A 16,673-nucleotide genomic window follows, 5' to 3' on the forward strand; every position below is an offset into this window, starting at 1 on the left:
GCTGCTGTGCAGCGGCCGATACGACATTTGCATTTAGGGCTGTCGTAGTGAACCCATTTTTCGTCCCCAGTCACAATGCAATGCAGAAATCCCTTCTGTTTTTTCCTCTGAAGCAACTGTTCACAAACACGCAAATGCTGTTCAACGCCTCTTGGTTTCAGCTCACACGGAACCCAAGTTCCTTCTTTCTTAATCATGCCCATAGCCTCAAGACATTTTTAAATGGCTTGCTGTGTCACTCCCACTGATTGTGCCAATTCTTCTTGAGTATGATGCGAGTCTTCACTCAGCAATGTCTCCAATTCTGCATCTTCGAAAACATTCTCTCTTCCACCACTGTGCCAGTCTACGACGTTAAAATCACCATTCTTGAAGCGTTGAAACCACTCACGACACACACTTTCACTAATAGCGTCCTTACCATACTTGAGAGCATTCGATGAGACTCAATCGCTATTTTCTCCATATTGAAACAGCACAGTAACACCACCCGCAAATAACAAAAATTAGGCTCGTAACCTGACATTTTCAATCAAGAACAACTTCATTATGCAGACACAAATCAACTAATGTTTGAATGAGGTTATGTTGACCGAGGTCCAAGCAAACTGCCTGACATCTGCAATCTGTTTCTTTCGACCACTACTTACCGTTGTCGCCACCTATCCGCAAACGGCAGAAGCAAAGTTTTACACCTTGTACTATACCTTATAAACAGAAATGCTGTATCTAACCTTGTAATATGTAAGGCATAACACCAGTCCCGTGTCATTTTACTCTCCAAAATACGAATGGTATGTCTGGTCAGAACCTCTTAACATTGATGTCATTTGGACCAATTTCTGCTTAGTAATTTGGAAGGAAGATTAACATTTTATTGACAAGAAGGGGCAGAAACTCTTAATAGGACAAGGCTGAAGAGAAATGTACTTTTGAAAACCACCATCCCTGCAGCCACTTTTATTGATTTAGGGAAATCTCAGCAAACCTGTGGAATCTTGAACCCTGGTCTTGAGCGAGTGAGTTTAGTGCATTAATTGAACCACCTTCCTCCGTATAGAATAAATATGCTCTGGAGACTGGAACCTGTGTAGACTTACTGTGTCTCTGGGAAGCAGATTCTCTTTACCCCCCTCCATCATTTAGTTGTTGCTGATTATGTAATATATCATCCGAGTCTAGGACACACTATGTGATTATTGGTTTCAAGGAACAAATATTTTAATGAACAAATTTATCTGTACAAAAAAATATTTATACATGGCAGAGTGTCAGCTGCTGTTTTATCTGCAGCTGTAGTGTGATATGGTGAGATAATTATTACATGAAACATTATTCACAAATATTTTTAATTACAGTAAATTAAAGCAAAGTAAAAATCACAGAAATATGCTCAATGGCAACACAATCACAGTTTTATAGTCTCCTAATTGAACAGAGACAAAATAAATGGATGTCTGCAAAGGTTCAATAAATACAATAATGCTTTTACAGGGATAGTTTTAAGTTACACAAGATACAGTCCACCCTCTATTTAGCTGACATTAAACAGTAGCTTCTTTCATCACTGTAATATAAGGAAATATAAAAAACTTAATCTACTAAAAGCAGTATTGTCTTACATATTCATTATTTTTGATTCAGTGTCAATACTAAACACAGAGAGCTGTCATATTCCCTATTTAATATGTACCATGACACAAAAAGATTAAAATATACATCTGGTTTCACAATGTTCCAGTTTCGAAATATGGAAACTAATAAGACCTTGTGAAACTAACATATGTTCAATATAAGAGTTATACTAATGTGATGAATCATAGTGACATACTTAGTTGTCTTTCAATACAGTTCTTAGGCTAAAATAAGCTTAGACTGAGTGGCACAAGAGTTGCCTCTCATTGATAAAATAAGGAAGGAAATAATTTTTACGTAACACTGAGAATTACTTTTGGAATTTCAGACTGATTCCGAAGGTGTGCATACTGATGAGAAGAAATAACTATAGGCTTAAAAATGTTAAACTATTTCCTACTTTGTCATATATGAAATGACTTTTGTGCTCTTCTGTATAATGTTGTGTTGAATTTCCATTTTGTTTCCCTGAGACCACCAGAGAATATTCATGTAATAAGTCGCCAATCGAGTAGTAACAATATTTCTTAAATTTCCACATAAAAATAGGAGTACCCACAAATCACCACAAAGGGCAGTGCTAAATCTGGAGCAATAAGCTGTAAGACAGACAGCCAGTACTTCAATGACTCACAGTCACTTTTCTTTTTCAGTAATAGATTACACATTCAATTTGAGGAGTAAAAACCAAGGTGGTTTTGATCACATAAAGCATCTGAAATACCAGTGGGAATGGGAATTTTTTAGAGAGCAATCTTCATCTGCTGTAAGGAGGAAGCATTGCTATATATAATGTGGCTTTTTAAGAATGAGTGGTTCTGAATGTACATTAGTACACTTTTATGCTAAAAATAGATTATATATCTGTAATAGAGACACAAATACCAACCTTTCATCTATTATGGAATGATTATACAGAGATGAAACTTTGGCAGGCATTAAAATGTATGATGCAGGGCATGTTGAATGGTTAATTATATGGTTTGTGTGAGCTTCAAGTGTCACTGGAAATAACAAAATGCTGAATTACACAGGCTTCACCTCACACTCTGTTCCCCACCACAAATATTCTACTTATGGCACCAGCAAGTCCCTTCAGATCTTTGAAGCCTTCCTTGTTAACTACATAGCTCCAAGCTCTCCGTCTACCACATTAGTTTTTTTTCTGCAAGTAAGTGAATGAACATTTGACATTTTGGATTTTTACCTCCATTTCATGTGTAGGGAATGCATGTATTATTCTAACAAAATCAACAGCAATATTCTGCACTGCAGTGTAGAATGGGAAATGAAACTCCCCTAGTCTGATTTGGCCAACACAGACATGGAGAACACTAACGAGGTTAATCTTAGTATTTGTCATTACTGAGAAATTAATTTCATGTTAATCATTTTTATAACTTTATCTCTGACATTTTCTTGTTCTTTGTAACACACTTCTTGAAAATGATCTCATGTCTATGCTACTGGGTTGTACTTGTGAGAATAATACTTAATTTTCGACAGAAGAGGACGTTCTACTTTCTTTGATTTCTCTTAATGACAGAGGTAAAAAGGAAATTCATATAAAAAATTAATATAACCAATACAAAATCCTCCAGTGAACAGATAGGCAAGAGTATTGTATGACATACAGTAAGAGTGTGCAGTGAAAAGACAGACAAAAACACAGTATGACACGAACAATAAGAGAGCTAATGTCATGGAAATACTGCAACTTTCAATGATCACAATATTATCTATAAGAAATATAAATCATTACAATTTCATTAGCAAGTGTCACAAATACTTTTCTGATCACTACACTCATACACCACCAAAAGAAATAAAGACTGCTTAGCACTGTCATACATACAAGAGGATGTCTTACATGAAATGCCTACTCTTTGAGTGTTATTCATTCTAAAGATTACTGGCCTTTGGTATTCTTAGGTAAGACAGACTAGTACCTACACCGAATTCTACTCTTTATAAACCATTTTCCTAATGATTTCTCTTAATTACTGTTTGTTGATGACTTAACATCAACTTGAAGACAAATGCTGCAATCTTCTCATATGTTGCAAACATAAGTGCAGCAGTTAAAACAGTCTGAAGCAGTTTAGATTCCATTCCCTTGAAGAGTCCACCAACCCCATGTTTCCTACCAAAAGATAAACAGTGGAAGAGACATTAGTAACAATGCTGTAAAATGTGCCTCTGTATATATATATATATATATATATAGAGGGAAACATTCCACATGGGAAAAATATACCTAAAAACAAAGATGATGTGACTTACCAAACGAAAGCGCTGGCACGTCGATAGACACACAAACACAAACATACACACAAAATTCAAGCTTTCGCAACAAACTGTTGCCTCATCAGGAAAGAGGGAAGGAGAGGGAAAGACGAAAGGATGTGGGTTTTAAGGGAGAGGGTAAGGAGTCATTCCAATCCCGGGAGCGGAAAGACTTACCTTAGGGGGAAAAAAGGACAGGTATACACTCGCACACACACACACACACACACACGCAGCGAGGACAGAAACCTCGCGTAGAGCAAAAGGGCAAAAGCTGGCTTGATCCCGATGTTCACCATCCGTGGGATTAAGCCTGAACGCCTCTAAGGCCGAATCCCGTCTAGCCATTGTGGCAACGATATCGCTAAGGAGTCCTGAGGGTCGAAAGGCTCGAAAATACGTGACTTTACTAGGCGCGGTCGACCCACGTGGCGCCGCGCCGTACAGGCCCAACTTGTTTGCCGGATGGGCCACTCGGGCGGTGCTGTCTGGGATCTGTTCCCGGCCCCGCCCTGCCCCTACCGGTCGATCATGGGTGTCTATATTTCGATGTCGGGACTCGGAATCATCTGTAGACGACTTAGGTACCGGGCGGGGTGTTGTACTCGGTAGAGCAGTTGCCACGCTGCGATCTGTTGAGACTCAGCCCTAGCCCTAGCTCATATATGAGTGTGTGTGCGAGTGTATACCTGTCCTTTTTTCCCCCTAAGGTAAGTCTTTCCGCTCCCGGGATTGGAATGACTCCTTACCCTCTCCCTTAAAACCCACATCCTTTCGTCTTTCCCTCTCCTTCCCTCTTTCCTGATGAGGCAACAGTTTGTTGCGAAAGCTTGAATTTTGTGTGTGTGTTTGTGTTTGTGTGTCTATCGACGTGCCAGCGCTTTCGTTTGGTAAGTCACATCATCTTTGTTTTTAGGTATATATATAAAAACAAAGATGATGTGACTTACCAAATGAAAGTGCTAGAAGACACACAAACGAACACAAACATACACACAAAATTCAAGCTTTCGCAACAAACTGTTGCCTCATCAGGAAAGAGGGAAGGAGAGGGAAAGACGAAAGGATTTGGGTTTTAAGGGAGAGGGTAAGGAGTCATTCCAATCCCGGGAGCGGAAAGACTTACCTTAGGGGGAAAAAAGGACGGGTATACACTCGCGCGCACACACACACACACACACACACACACACATATTCATCCACACATATACAGACACAAGCAGACATATACAGAGGCAAAGAGTTTGGGCAGAGATGTCAGTCGAGGCAGAAGTGCAGAGGCAAAGATGTTGTTGAATGACAGGTGAGGTATGAGTGGCGGCAACTTGAAATTAGCGGAGATTGAGGCCTGGTGGATAACGGGAAGAGAGGATATATTGAAGAGCAAGTTCCCATCTCCGGAGTTCGGATAGGTTGGTGTTAGTGGGAAGTATCCAGATAACCCGGATGGTGTAACACTGTGCCAAGATGTGCTGGCCGTGCACCAAGGCATGTTTAGCCACAGGGTGATCCTCATTACGAACAAACACTGTCTGCCTGTGTCCATTCATGCGAATGGACAGTTTGTTGCTGGTCATTCCCACATAGAATGCGTCACAGTATAGGCAGGTCAGTTGGTAAATCACGTGGGTGCTTTCACACGTGGCTCTGCCTTTGATCGTGTACACCTTCCGGGTTACAGGACTGGAGTAGGTGGTGGTGGGAGGGTGCATGGGACAGGTTTTACACCGGGGGCGGTTACAAGGGTAGGAGCCAGAGGGTAGGGAAGGTGGTTTGGGGATTTCATAGGGATGAACTAAGAGGTTACGAAGGTTAGGTGGACGGCGGAAAGACAGTCTTGGTGGAGTGGGGAGGATTTCATGAAGGATGGATCTCATTTCAGGGCAGGATTTGAGGAAGTCTTATCCCTGCTTCAGAGCCACATTCAGAGTCTGATCCAGTCCCGGAAAGTATCCTGTCACAAGTGGGGCACTTTTGTGGTTCTTCTGTGGGAGGTTCTGGGTTTGAGAGGATGAGGAAGTGGCTCTGGTTATTTGCTTCTGTACCAGGTCGGGAGGGTAGCTGCGGGATGCGAAAGCTGTTGTCAGGTTGTTTGTGTAATGGTTCAGGGATTCCAGACTGGAACAGATTCCTTTGCCACGAAGACCTCGGCTGTAGGGAAGGGACCGTTTGATGTGGAATGGGTGGCAGCTGTCATAATGGAGATGCTGTTGCTTGTTGGTGGGTTTGATGAGGGCGGACGTGTGAAGCTGGCCATTGGACAGGTGGAGGTCAACATCAAGGAAAGTGGCATGGGATTTGGAGTAGGACCAGGTGAATCTGATGGAACCAAAGGAGTTGAGGTTGGAGAGGAAATTCTGGAGTTCTTCTTCACTGTGAGTCCAGATCATGAAGATGTCATCAATAAATCTGTACGAAACTTTGGGTTGGCAGGCCTGGGTAACCAAGAAAGCTTCCTCTAAGTGACCCATGAATAGGTTGGCGTACGAGGGGGCCATCCTGGTACCCATGGCTGTTCCCTTTAATTGTTGGTATGTCTGGCCTTTAAAAGTGAAGAAGTCGTGGGTCAGGATGAAGCTGGCTAAGGTAATGAGGAAAGATGTTTTAGGTAGGGTGGCAGGTGATCGGCGTGAAAGGAAGTGCTCCATCGCAGCGAGGCCCTGGACGTGCGGGATATTTGTGTATAAGGAAGTGGCATCAATGGTTACAAGGATGGTGTCCGGGGGTAACGGATTGGGTAAGGGTTCCAGGTGTTCGAGAAAGTGGTGGGTGTCCTTGATGAAGGATGGGAGACTGCATGTAATGGGTTGAAGGTGTTGATCTACGTAGGCAGAGATACGTTCTGTGGGGGCTTGGTAACCAGCTACAATGGGGCGGCCGGGATTGATTGGGTTTGTGAATTTTAAGAAGAAGGTAGGGGTGCGGGGTGTCGGTGGGGTCAGGAGATTGATGGAGTCAGGTGAAAGGTTTTGTAGGGGGCCTAAGGTTCTGAGGATTCCTTGAAGCTCCGCCTGGACATCAGGAATGGGATCACCTTGGCAAACTTTGTATGTGGTGTTGTCTGAAAGCTGACGCAGTCCCTCAGCCACATACTCCCGATGATCAAGTACCATGGTCGTGGAACCCTTGTCCGCCGGAAGGATGACGATGGACCGGTCAGCCTTCAGATCATGGATAGCCTGGGCTTTAGCAGTGGTGATGTTGGGAGTAAGATTAAGGTTTTTTAAGAAGGATTGAGAGGCAAGGCTGAAAGTCAGAAATTCCTGGAAGGTTTGGAGAGGGTGATTTTGAGGAAGAGGAGGTGGGTCCCGCTGTGACGGAGGACGGAACTGTTCCAGGCAGGGTTCAATTTGGATAGTGTCTTGGGGAGTTGGATCATTAGGAGTAGGATTAGGATCATTTTTCTTCGTGGCAAAGTGATACTTCCAGCAGAGACTACGGGTGTAGGACAGTAAATCTTTGACGAGGGCTGTTTGATTGAATCTGGGAGTGGGGCTGAAGGTGAGGCCTTTGGATAGGACAGAGGTTTGGATTGGGAGAGAGGTTTGGAGGAAAGGTTAACTACTGAATTAGGGTGTTGTGGTTCCAGATTGTGTTGATTGGAATTTTGAGGTTTTGGAGGGAGTGGAGCTGGAAGTGGGAGATTGAGTAGATGGGAGAGACTGGGTTTGTGTGCAATGAGAGGAGGTTGAGGTTTGCTGGAAAGGTTGTGAAGGATGAGTGAGTTGCCTTTCCGGAGGTGGGAAACCAGGAGATTGGATAGTTTTTTGAGGTGAAGGGTGGCATGCTGTTCTAATTTGCGGCTGGTCTGCAGGAGGATGTTCTGAACAGCCGGTGTGGATGTGGGAGAGGAAAGATTGAGGACTTTTATTAAGGATATATATATATATATATATATATATACACATTTTTTTAATTAAGAAAATTAATTCTGGTATTGTAAAATAAAGTTTCTGTTACAGTATTTGTTTCATTGTGTACATTGTGCATGCTACAGCTAACTGTTTAGTGACAATAATACCACAAACCAGTGTAACACAAACTTTTAGATAATTTGCTACATAAAGAATACTAAATACACCAAAAAATAACAGTTGAACTGTCCAAGAAAGTGTGTTTGAATTTATCTCTGGGCAAGTGCAATTCTGCAAAACATTTCAACGATGTTTCAATAACATTATTTGGGGGGGGGGGGGGGGGGGGGGGAAGGCTGATCACTTGTTGGAACTACTGCTCTATTGGCTTTGTAATATTGATAGATTACAAGTGAGAAGTACAAGAGGTAATGATATTTGAATGATCAGATGATTAATGTTTTATATCCTTCAGAAGGCTGCATGCCAATTTCAACCACCACCTTGCTCCTTGAATAGTGTAGACTGAAAGTCATATAGTCACTTTTCCCATTCCATACACCACAGAAATATCAAGTTTCAAACAATCCCCACCAAGTTACCAAATTAAAGCTTCTTAAATATTACTGCTTTTAATTTATTAAAGCCACAGAAATGTGCATCAGCATCCTATCTAGTCATATGTTCGGTATGATGTGTTTTCAGCTCCAAACAGTTTACTATTCACATTCCATAACTCATTTGAAATTGCTAACAATATTGCTTTCAGAGCACCTGTGAAGTCTCTTTCTTGGCTGTTCTCAGTTCTTATATAGGAGCATAGGACAGTAGAGTTGCATTAACTGTGGTAACAAGAACCATAATTCTTACCTGAGTAAGTATAAAGTCATTTCAATCATCCCAGCATCAGAAGTCAAATCTTTGAAATTGTGCCCATGCTGCAAAATGAAATTAAAAAAAAAGTGAATTCCTTTGAAGAGCCACTGCAATCACAATTTTTTCAAATTTCAACATTTCCTGCTGGCCAGTCACACTCTTCTTTGGAGTATCAGAACAAAGGAAAGGCTAGTTTCTTACTACAAGTAAATTTTCAAATAAACAACAATAAATAATCTCCAACAGACTATTTTCTATACACCTGTCAGGCAGACAACTATGCAGACATTCTTCACGGGATAGTCACTTAAGTTTTCCTGAGACCTATGGCTGCTACAATACGCACCTCAAATGATGTAAGCATTGTCACTATTATTTCTGACCACCCATATCTATTTACAGCTAATTACTTTCTTACTGGGTGTAAGAATCATCTAAGCACAAGAACAGAATAAGCTGTATTGGCCTGAGGAATTTTGAATGATATCTTCATCCCCAAGATATTCTGATTGCAATCTTATTTGGAATGCCATTCAGCATCAGAGCTCACAAATCAGCTTTGTCATAATATTCAATAATCCACTGATCAGATTGTGGAACTTTAGCGCTATACAACTCTGAAAATACAACATCTTTTAGAATTTGTGCAACAACAGGTGCAACTGTTGGGCATGAACACACTACTGCAAATGATGATTTGGTGAACAGTTTACACTTTATTACACATGATTCTACATTTTTAATTGCAGACAAATACAAATTGAATTTTCTACTCTGCATGTGAAAACAAATTTTGAAAGACAAGGCACTGGTTCTTGCTGGGCAAAAATGTGACAGGAAATCATTTTGATGTTATTTAAGTGGCCATCCCAGCATAGGAATCCTTGTCTGGCCCACAGTTTCCTTAAATCACTTAAGACGAGATTGGAATGTATTTGCCTTGGTGGCAAGGAGCAGCACACAGCGGCCAGATTCCAATGATTTAGTATACTGTATCACTTGCGTACTAAAATTTCTGTAATCCATCATCTAGCTTCAGATATTATCTGCAATAAGAAAAATTCAAACGATTCTAACATTACTGTGCAAACTCCGCAAACAGTCTACTTATCTAAGGAAACTGATAAAAGGCTAATAATTACTGGTGAAGTGGGGGGGGGGGATTGAAGTTGACCAGTACAGTTATTAATAAACTACTTTATTGTTGATCACTCTATGCCCAGTCCTAGAGAAAGAAAGAACCACAGAAACAACATTTACCTTGTTTCGTTTCAGTTTAACAAAAAGGGCAAATATACAACTGAGAAAACTAAAAAGCTAGACAAATTAGGTACACTGATCAGAAAAATGCCAAGTAATACAAATAAAATATATGGGTAATAAAGCTGAAGCTGTCCTCCAACTGAAGGTTGGTTCAAACATCATAGTGCTTTACTAGACATGGCCCTATTGGAGGTGTGTTACTTTTGCATTTCTCAAACCTCTGAACTAGGTTACAGGCGGTCTTACACTATAACCTAGACTTCAAATCATGATTGTTGCCAGACATGAAAGAAACAATAAGGGACAGAAAAAGTCCTAGGGCCAAACAATGACAGTGTTAAGGACCCTGTAGTGTGCAGCCTGTCACACACCACGCCATATATTTAGTAATGTTATGATGGAAAGGAAAGAAGCGGATATTCACCAAGCTGCTATGAATAAGGTACAGAAAAAAGTTAGTATTATAAAGAATAATAGCTTACACAAAAATATCTGTCTGGATCATACTTTATTTATCCACACAGATTATCCATTTCAGCCTACTGATATCATTGGATCAAAACACAAGGTAAAAATTGCCAGCATGAACTTACACATTGTACATTAAAGTACTATTTGACTTGATACATTGTATTTATTTTTCCCTTGTGTTTTGGTCTGATAAGTGCAGTCTGCTGAAATATGTAATCTACATGGATAAATGAAGTGTAATCTAGATAGTTAGATTTGCATAAATGCTTCATAACTGTTGCCGATACCTACAATGACTTTCTACCAACCACTACTATGAATAATAAGGTAGTAAGTGCAGCAGTAATTAACCTACACATAGGGTCTGGAAATACATCTGACTTCAGAAATTAAGATCTGGATGAGAAAATAATAAACGTAGTAAGCAGAAGGGATATTTATAGCTAATTATTTTTTGTCAGTATAACTGTTAAACCTTTAAAACATTATGATCATTGTAGTGCTACAACACGATTTTAGATAGTAGATATGAGAATGAGAGGACACACAGCAAAATCTGGAAGCAAGGTGGTGTAGCATTCAGATGTCACACAAAGTAAAGGTAATTGGCCTCAGATTTTCTTTACTAGCATAGAGAGGGGAAAGAACAAAATAAGTGAGACACAAACTCTTTCACAATTTGATAGGAAAAAAAAAACAGGAAGAATTTTAGGGAAAGAAACACAATGCAGGATAAGAGATGATGGGAATTAACTATAGACCAAAACTGTCAACTGCCACATCTCTAAGAATAGAAAGCCTGAATCATAGAAGAGTATTGCATTACAAGTTGGACAACTGCACTTTAATCCTGTAAAGGCAGCTGCTCAGATGGATAATGGCAATGTACCAATTTCCAAAAGTTTTTGTGTTTTGACTGTTGGTGTTTTCAGATCTCTAATAGAACTGATTACTTTATGTGCATAATATTTCTTTGAGTGGCCCAATCTTCTTCAGGCACTCCTGAGACTAGTCTTATTCAGCCTTGCTGCCTAAACTACGACCATATGTGAGGCAATATTGAGGTCACACCCTTACTCACAGCCAAGTTTGATTCCAGTACCCTGTCTGTCCTTTGATCCACATTTGTTTTATCCTGCCAGAGCCATTATTCTGTGAGATGCTCATTTTGTTGGTGTCTTCAGGATGAATTGACCAATGACATATTAGTAAATTTAGTGCCGAACCTTAGACCTCTGTCCTTGTTCATTCATTTCACTCCCACTGAAATGAAGGTATTGTGACATTACATTAAGAATGATCTAGAGACCCGAAAACCAGGCTTATAGCACATTCCATGCCACTGTGGGACATCAGGTATGAAGGAGTTCAGCACAGCTGAGAAGAGGTGCAAAGAAAATCAACAGCATATCCAACTGAAATGGCCGAACAAACTGAATGTCAAGGAAAAATGCCTTTAGTATCAATACGAAATATGAAGCTGCTATCATGGCACATTGTCCAAATATCTGGCTCAGAATAATTACAGATTCTATTGAAATAAAAATGGTGGAAAAACTCAAACAGGATCAGAGGTTTCAAGTTACACAAAGATTGAAGCTGACATTCAATTTATTACAATCTTGTCAATCAGCTGCTAGTAGTTTTGATCTATTACTCCCACTTCCACATCCTCTCACTAATGTATAATTAATTGATCAGCTGTGTGTAATGGCAAAGAAGCTGATTAAAATTTATGTTTCAGGATATGTTCTACAAACCACATATGGTGCAGTATTAACAAATTTATCTCCTCGGTTTACTGTGTGTCCCAACGTCTAGCAGAATGGTATTTCCTTAAAATGTTTCAAAAGACACAGATGGCAGATTCTTAATGCTCTGATTCTAATATTTTTAAATTATGCATGTTACAGTCAGATAATGTTAATTTTAATTGGTTCAAGACTATTTATAGAAAATATCTAGAAAATATGAAAAATATTGTCTTAGTAACCATTTGTTTTCGAAAGAATACACCACCATTTGACAGTAAATTACTGAATTTTTCTTCTGTACAATCTAGATTTCGGCTTTTATGCCATTATCGAGTACAAAGCTAAAAGTTCTTAGACCGTTAACAAGTAATATCCTGTAAAGTCAGCCCAAAGCCAACTGATTTCATTGTACCAGATATGACATGTTAATGGTCTAAGAACTTTTAGCACTGTACTCAAAAGTGGCATAAAAGCCATAATCTAGATTGTACAGAAGAAAAACACAGTAACATTAAGCCAAATGGCGTTGTGTTCTTTCAAAAAATACTGTATGACTATGGTTCAGTACCATCAGAAACTTTTTACTTGTTAACCTGTTTTATAATAATAATAATTATTATTCTAATAACAATATTAACACTTTACCCTAAGTTTCGTCTGCACAATCTGAAGAGGGTAAGTCAATATTGTAGCAACAGCTTTTGCCACTGCTCCCATAAGAAAATAGACCCAACCACTTGTTTCTGTTGGTCCGTACACAGCTCTCATGTGCCTTTTCAATGACTCGTACACCATAAACTGAAGAGCAGGGTTCACAACAAGTAATAATGAAGGCAGAGCACCACTCCATAACGACCCCACACCTTCATTGCGAGCTACTCTCATGAGGCCATCTATATAAACAGAAAAAAATAGTTAGTACTGCTCTATATGATACAGATAACTCATGATGAACAAGAACAATGTAGATAAGTCATCACCAACTTATCCAAACTAACTCAACAACAATTAAGAAGTCCATCCTGTTTAACACACCACCTCTAGAAGAACTGATCTCTCTCTCTCTCTCTCTCTCTCTCTCTCTCTCTCTCTGTGTGTGTGTGTGTGTGTGTGTGTGTGTGTGTGTGTGTGTGTGTGTGTGTGTGTGAGCGTGGGTGTGTGCGTGCACAAAAACATTTTTCTTCATGCACGTCTGATGCATAGGTTACCATTAAATTAATGATTTCTTAAGTGGATTGACTTATTTGTTATTTTAAAATCTGTGTTGTTCCCATGAAATTTCCTATGATCCAAATATGTTAACAGCCAAATTAATACTTGTTTATTGACTTGTAATATGTTTTACTTACTAATGATATGGTATTAAATGGTTGTTCACTACCTAGAATGAAAATGATCTAATTTTTCTTCATGGAAACTAGCTTAAGCTTAGAAAGTTTTACAAAATCTTTGGTCTTTAGTTAATTAATGTAAGATCTTTGATGAACTACTAAATTAAATTCATGAAGAAACTCAATATTCTGGACTGCTTCTTTTGCTCCACAGATGAATTTTTATTTAGATATTTATAGCTTACATAGTGAATGGAATTTCATAGTTTTGGTAAAGTATAGGTCCTTTTACTGTTATAATCCTGTGCGAGTGGTGTAATATACTTGGTGGCCCATATAAATTTTCCACCTATAATAATGAAAATTATTTCCAGTCCAATGACCAGTTGCAAGGGGTTTATGGGAACGGGATCGGTAATCGGGATATAGAAAACTTAATTCCCATATATGTTATAGCTCATACATATATCTAAAAACAAAGATGATGAGACTTACCAAACAAAAGCGCTGGCAGGTCGATAGACACACAAACAAACGCAAACACACACACAAAATTCAAGCTTTCGCAACAAACGATTGCTTCATCAGGAAAGAGGGAAGGAGAGGGAAAGACGAAAGGATGTGGGTTTTAAGGGAGAGGGTAAGGAGCCACTCCAATCCCGGGAGCGGAAAGACTTACCTTAGGGGGAAAAAAGGACAGGTATACACTCGCGCGCGCGCACACACACACACACACACACACACACACACACACACACACACACACACACAAACACACAAACACACACACACACACACAAGCAGACATTTGTAAAGGCCTTTACAAATGTCTGCTTGTGTCTGTGTATGTGCGGATGGATATGTGTGTGTGTGTGTGTGTGTGTGTGTGTGTGTGTGTGTGTGTGTGTGTGTGTGTGGCTCCTTACCCTCTCCCTTAAAACCCACATCCTTTCGTCTTTCCCTCTCCTTCCCTCTTTCCTGATGAAGCAACCGTTTGTTGCGAAAGCTTGAATTTTGTGTGTATGTTTGTGTTTGTTTGTGTGTCTATCGACCTGCCAGCGCTTTCGTTTGGTAAGTCTCATCATCTTTGTTTTTAGATATATTTTTCCCACGTGGAATGTTTCCCTCTATTATATTCATAGCTCATACATATTTACACTTGACACTGCATGTGTACAGAATGAAGCATAACAAAGAACTGACTAAAGTAAAGTTAAGATGGAGGCTCGACAGAGCACTTAGAGTTCACAGATATTAAGTTTCGTGGTCGATACGAACTATCGATGCCACACAGACCCCCCACCCCCGCCCGCAGTATGAAGTACTACAGATGTCCAAGGGTGACGGCGTGTGGGCCTACATGGAAATCGTACATGTAGGCAAGCACACCACAACTACTTCCATCTCTAGCGAGGGTGGTTGTGATGGCGAAGTGGCAAGAGGCAGGTCCACTCCATAGTCCGTCAACCACCGTGGCCAGATGAGATGGCGGCCGGCCCAGGAGTAAGTGCGTGAGGTGGTCGATGGTGTGGTGGAGGCGTGTGGGGCCCATAAGCGGATCGAGTCATCTGCAGAAATGAAAGCACGTAGAGATGCTCGGTCACACTCGCGCATGGGAGTGTGAGGTTGTGTGCAATATTGATGTGTAAGGGACCGTCCGATGGTGGGGGCCACAGTATCTGTCAAAAGAATGACCCCTCAGTTGTCGAACGTCACTACAGAAACGTCGTTCACTCGGTGCGGCAGCACATTGCAGGACTGATGTTGGAGATGAGTGAGCGAAACCTGCGCAAGGTGAAACAGGGGGTGAGGTCGGGAAACCAGCGAATGGTGGCGAACAGTCTTCGGCGGAAGAGGTGTGCGCGCAATCAAGGATGGATCGTCTGCAGAGTCCGACAACGGCAGTGTGAGACCATCAGGGTCAACGAAAGCCGGTTTCAGGTGATGCAGAGAAACTGTCTGTGTGCGGTCTTTAATCATGATATCAAAAGTCATGTCCCCCAGGCACAGGACGTTGTAGTGGCCAAGATAAGGAGGTTGAAGAGGCTGCCTAACCGCATCATCACACAGCATGACATGGGAGCAGTTGGAGAGTGCGGTGGGAACGTAAGTCTCGGGCGGTGAGAAACTGATGGGCAGGTGCAAAAGCATTTGTTGAAAATGCGTGCGCATCCGGCTAATGAAATCTGGCGAGGGGGGGAAGATCCTCGCTAACCTGGGGGAAGAATAAGTTCCCCTGGTAGGGCCGGATTCTCGCCAAAAACAAATTCAGATGTAGTCCCCTGTAGGTCAGGTTTATAGGTCGAGCATAGACCAAGTAGCACCCATGGGAGAGCTTCCGAGCTTCCGACCAGAGACAATCGTGACATTGAAGGGCCATCTTGAGGGTGCGGTGCCATCTCTCCATCAACCCATTGCTTTGTGGCTGATTGGCGGTAGTGTGTACTTTTTTAATACTGCAGATATTGCAGAGGATGGTGAAAAGGGAGGATTCGAACTGTTGACCCTGACTGGTGGTGATAGTGGTCGGGCACCCGAAATGAGCAATCCACGAGCCAATTAAAGCCTTGGCTACTGTCTCAGCAGTAATGTTAGGGAGAGGGACAGCCTCGACCCAGTGAGACAAACATTTGATAGTTGATAAGACATATCTATGGCTCTCCAAAGGAGGAAGAGGCCTGATCAGATCAATATGTACGTGACGGAATCGTCCTGTGGGAAAGTAGAACTTGCCCAGAGGCGGGCAGGTTGGCGACTGATCTTGTTGCGCTAGCAAGTGACGCAGCTGCGTACCCAGGTTTGACCATCCCGTTTGATATTCTTCCAAACAAAACGTTCTGACATGAGACGTGTGGCGGCTCAAATGCCCGGGTGGGCTATGTTATGCAGGGCATCAAAAACCTGTTGGCTCAGCCCAGGTGGAAGCATAGGGCGTAGGGTGCCAGTCGAAGAATCACATCACACCTCGTCGGAAACGCCAGGAAATTTAGCCTTTGTGAAAACAAGTGATGTTTGTGGGTCTCGTAGGAGAGCCTGAGAAGCTTCGTCAGAAGCTTGGAGGGAGCCCAGATCGGAAACATCAACGATGCAGGAAACAGCAGATCTGCGAGAAGAAATCCGCAGCAATGTTATCTGCACCCTTGATGTAACGGAAGTCCATTGTGAATTGACAAACCAGGTCAAGGAGGCGGTAACAATGAGGG

General features: G+C 41.2%; 1 protein-coding gene across 1 annotated transcript in view; it reads right to left on the reverse strand.

Moving 5' to 3' along the window:
- Positions 1-1,330: 1,330 nt before the first annotated feature.
- LOC126474000 (peroxisomal membrane protein PMP34-like) overlaps positions 1,331-16,673 on the reverse strand; it is a 71,033-nt gene continuing 55,690 nt past the window's right edge. Inside the window, exons 6-8 of the mRNA XM_050101390.1 lie at positions 12,785-13,032; positions 8,646-8,713; positions 1,331-3,778 (exon numbers count right to left, since the gene is read on the reverse strand). Coding sequence (XP_049957347.1) covers positions 3,619-3,778; positions 8,646-8,713; positions 12,785-13,032 — 476 coding nt within the window. The 3' untranslated portion in view covers positions 1,331-3,618. The remainder of the gene's footprint in view (positions 3,779-8,645; positions 8,714-12,784; positions 13,033-16,673) is intronic.

The sequence above is a fragment of the Schistocerca serialis genome, chromosome 4 (assembly GCF_023864345.2).
Source record: "Schistocerca serialis cubense isolate TAMUIC-IGC-003099 chromosome 4, iqSchSeri2.2, whole genome shotgun sequence".
NCBI lineage: Eukaryota > Metazoa > Arthropoda > Insecta > Orthoptera > Acrididae > Schistocerca > Schistocerca serialis.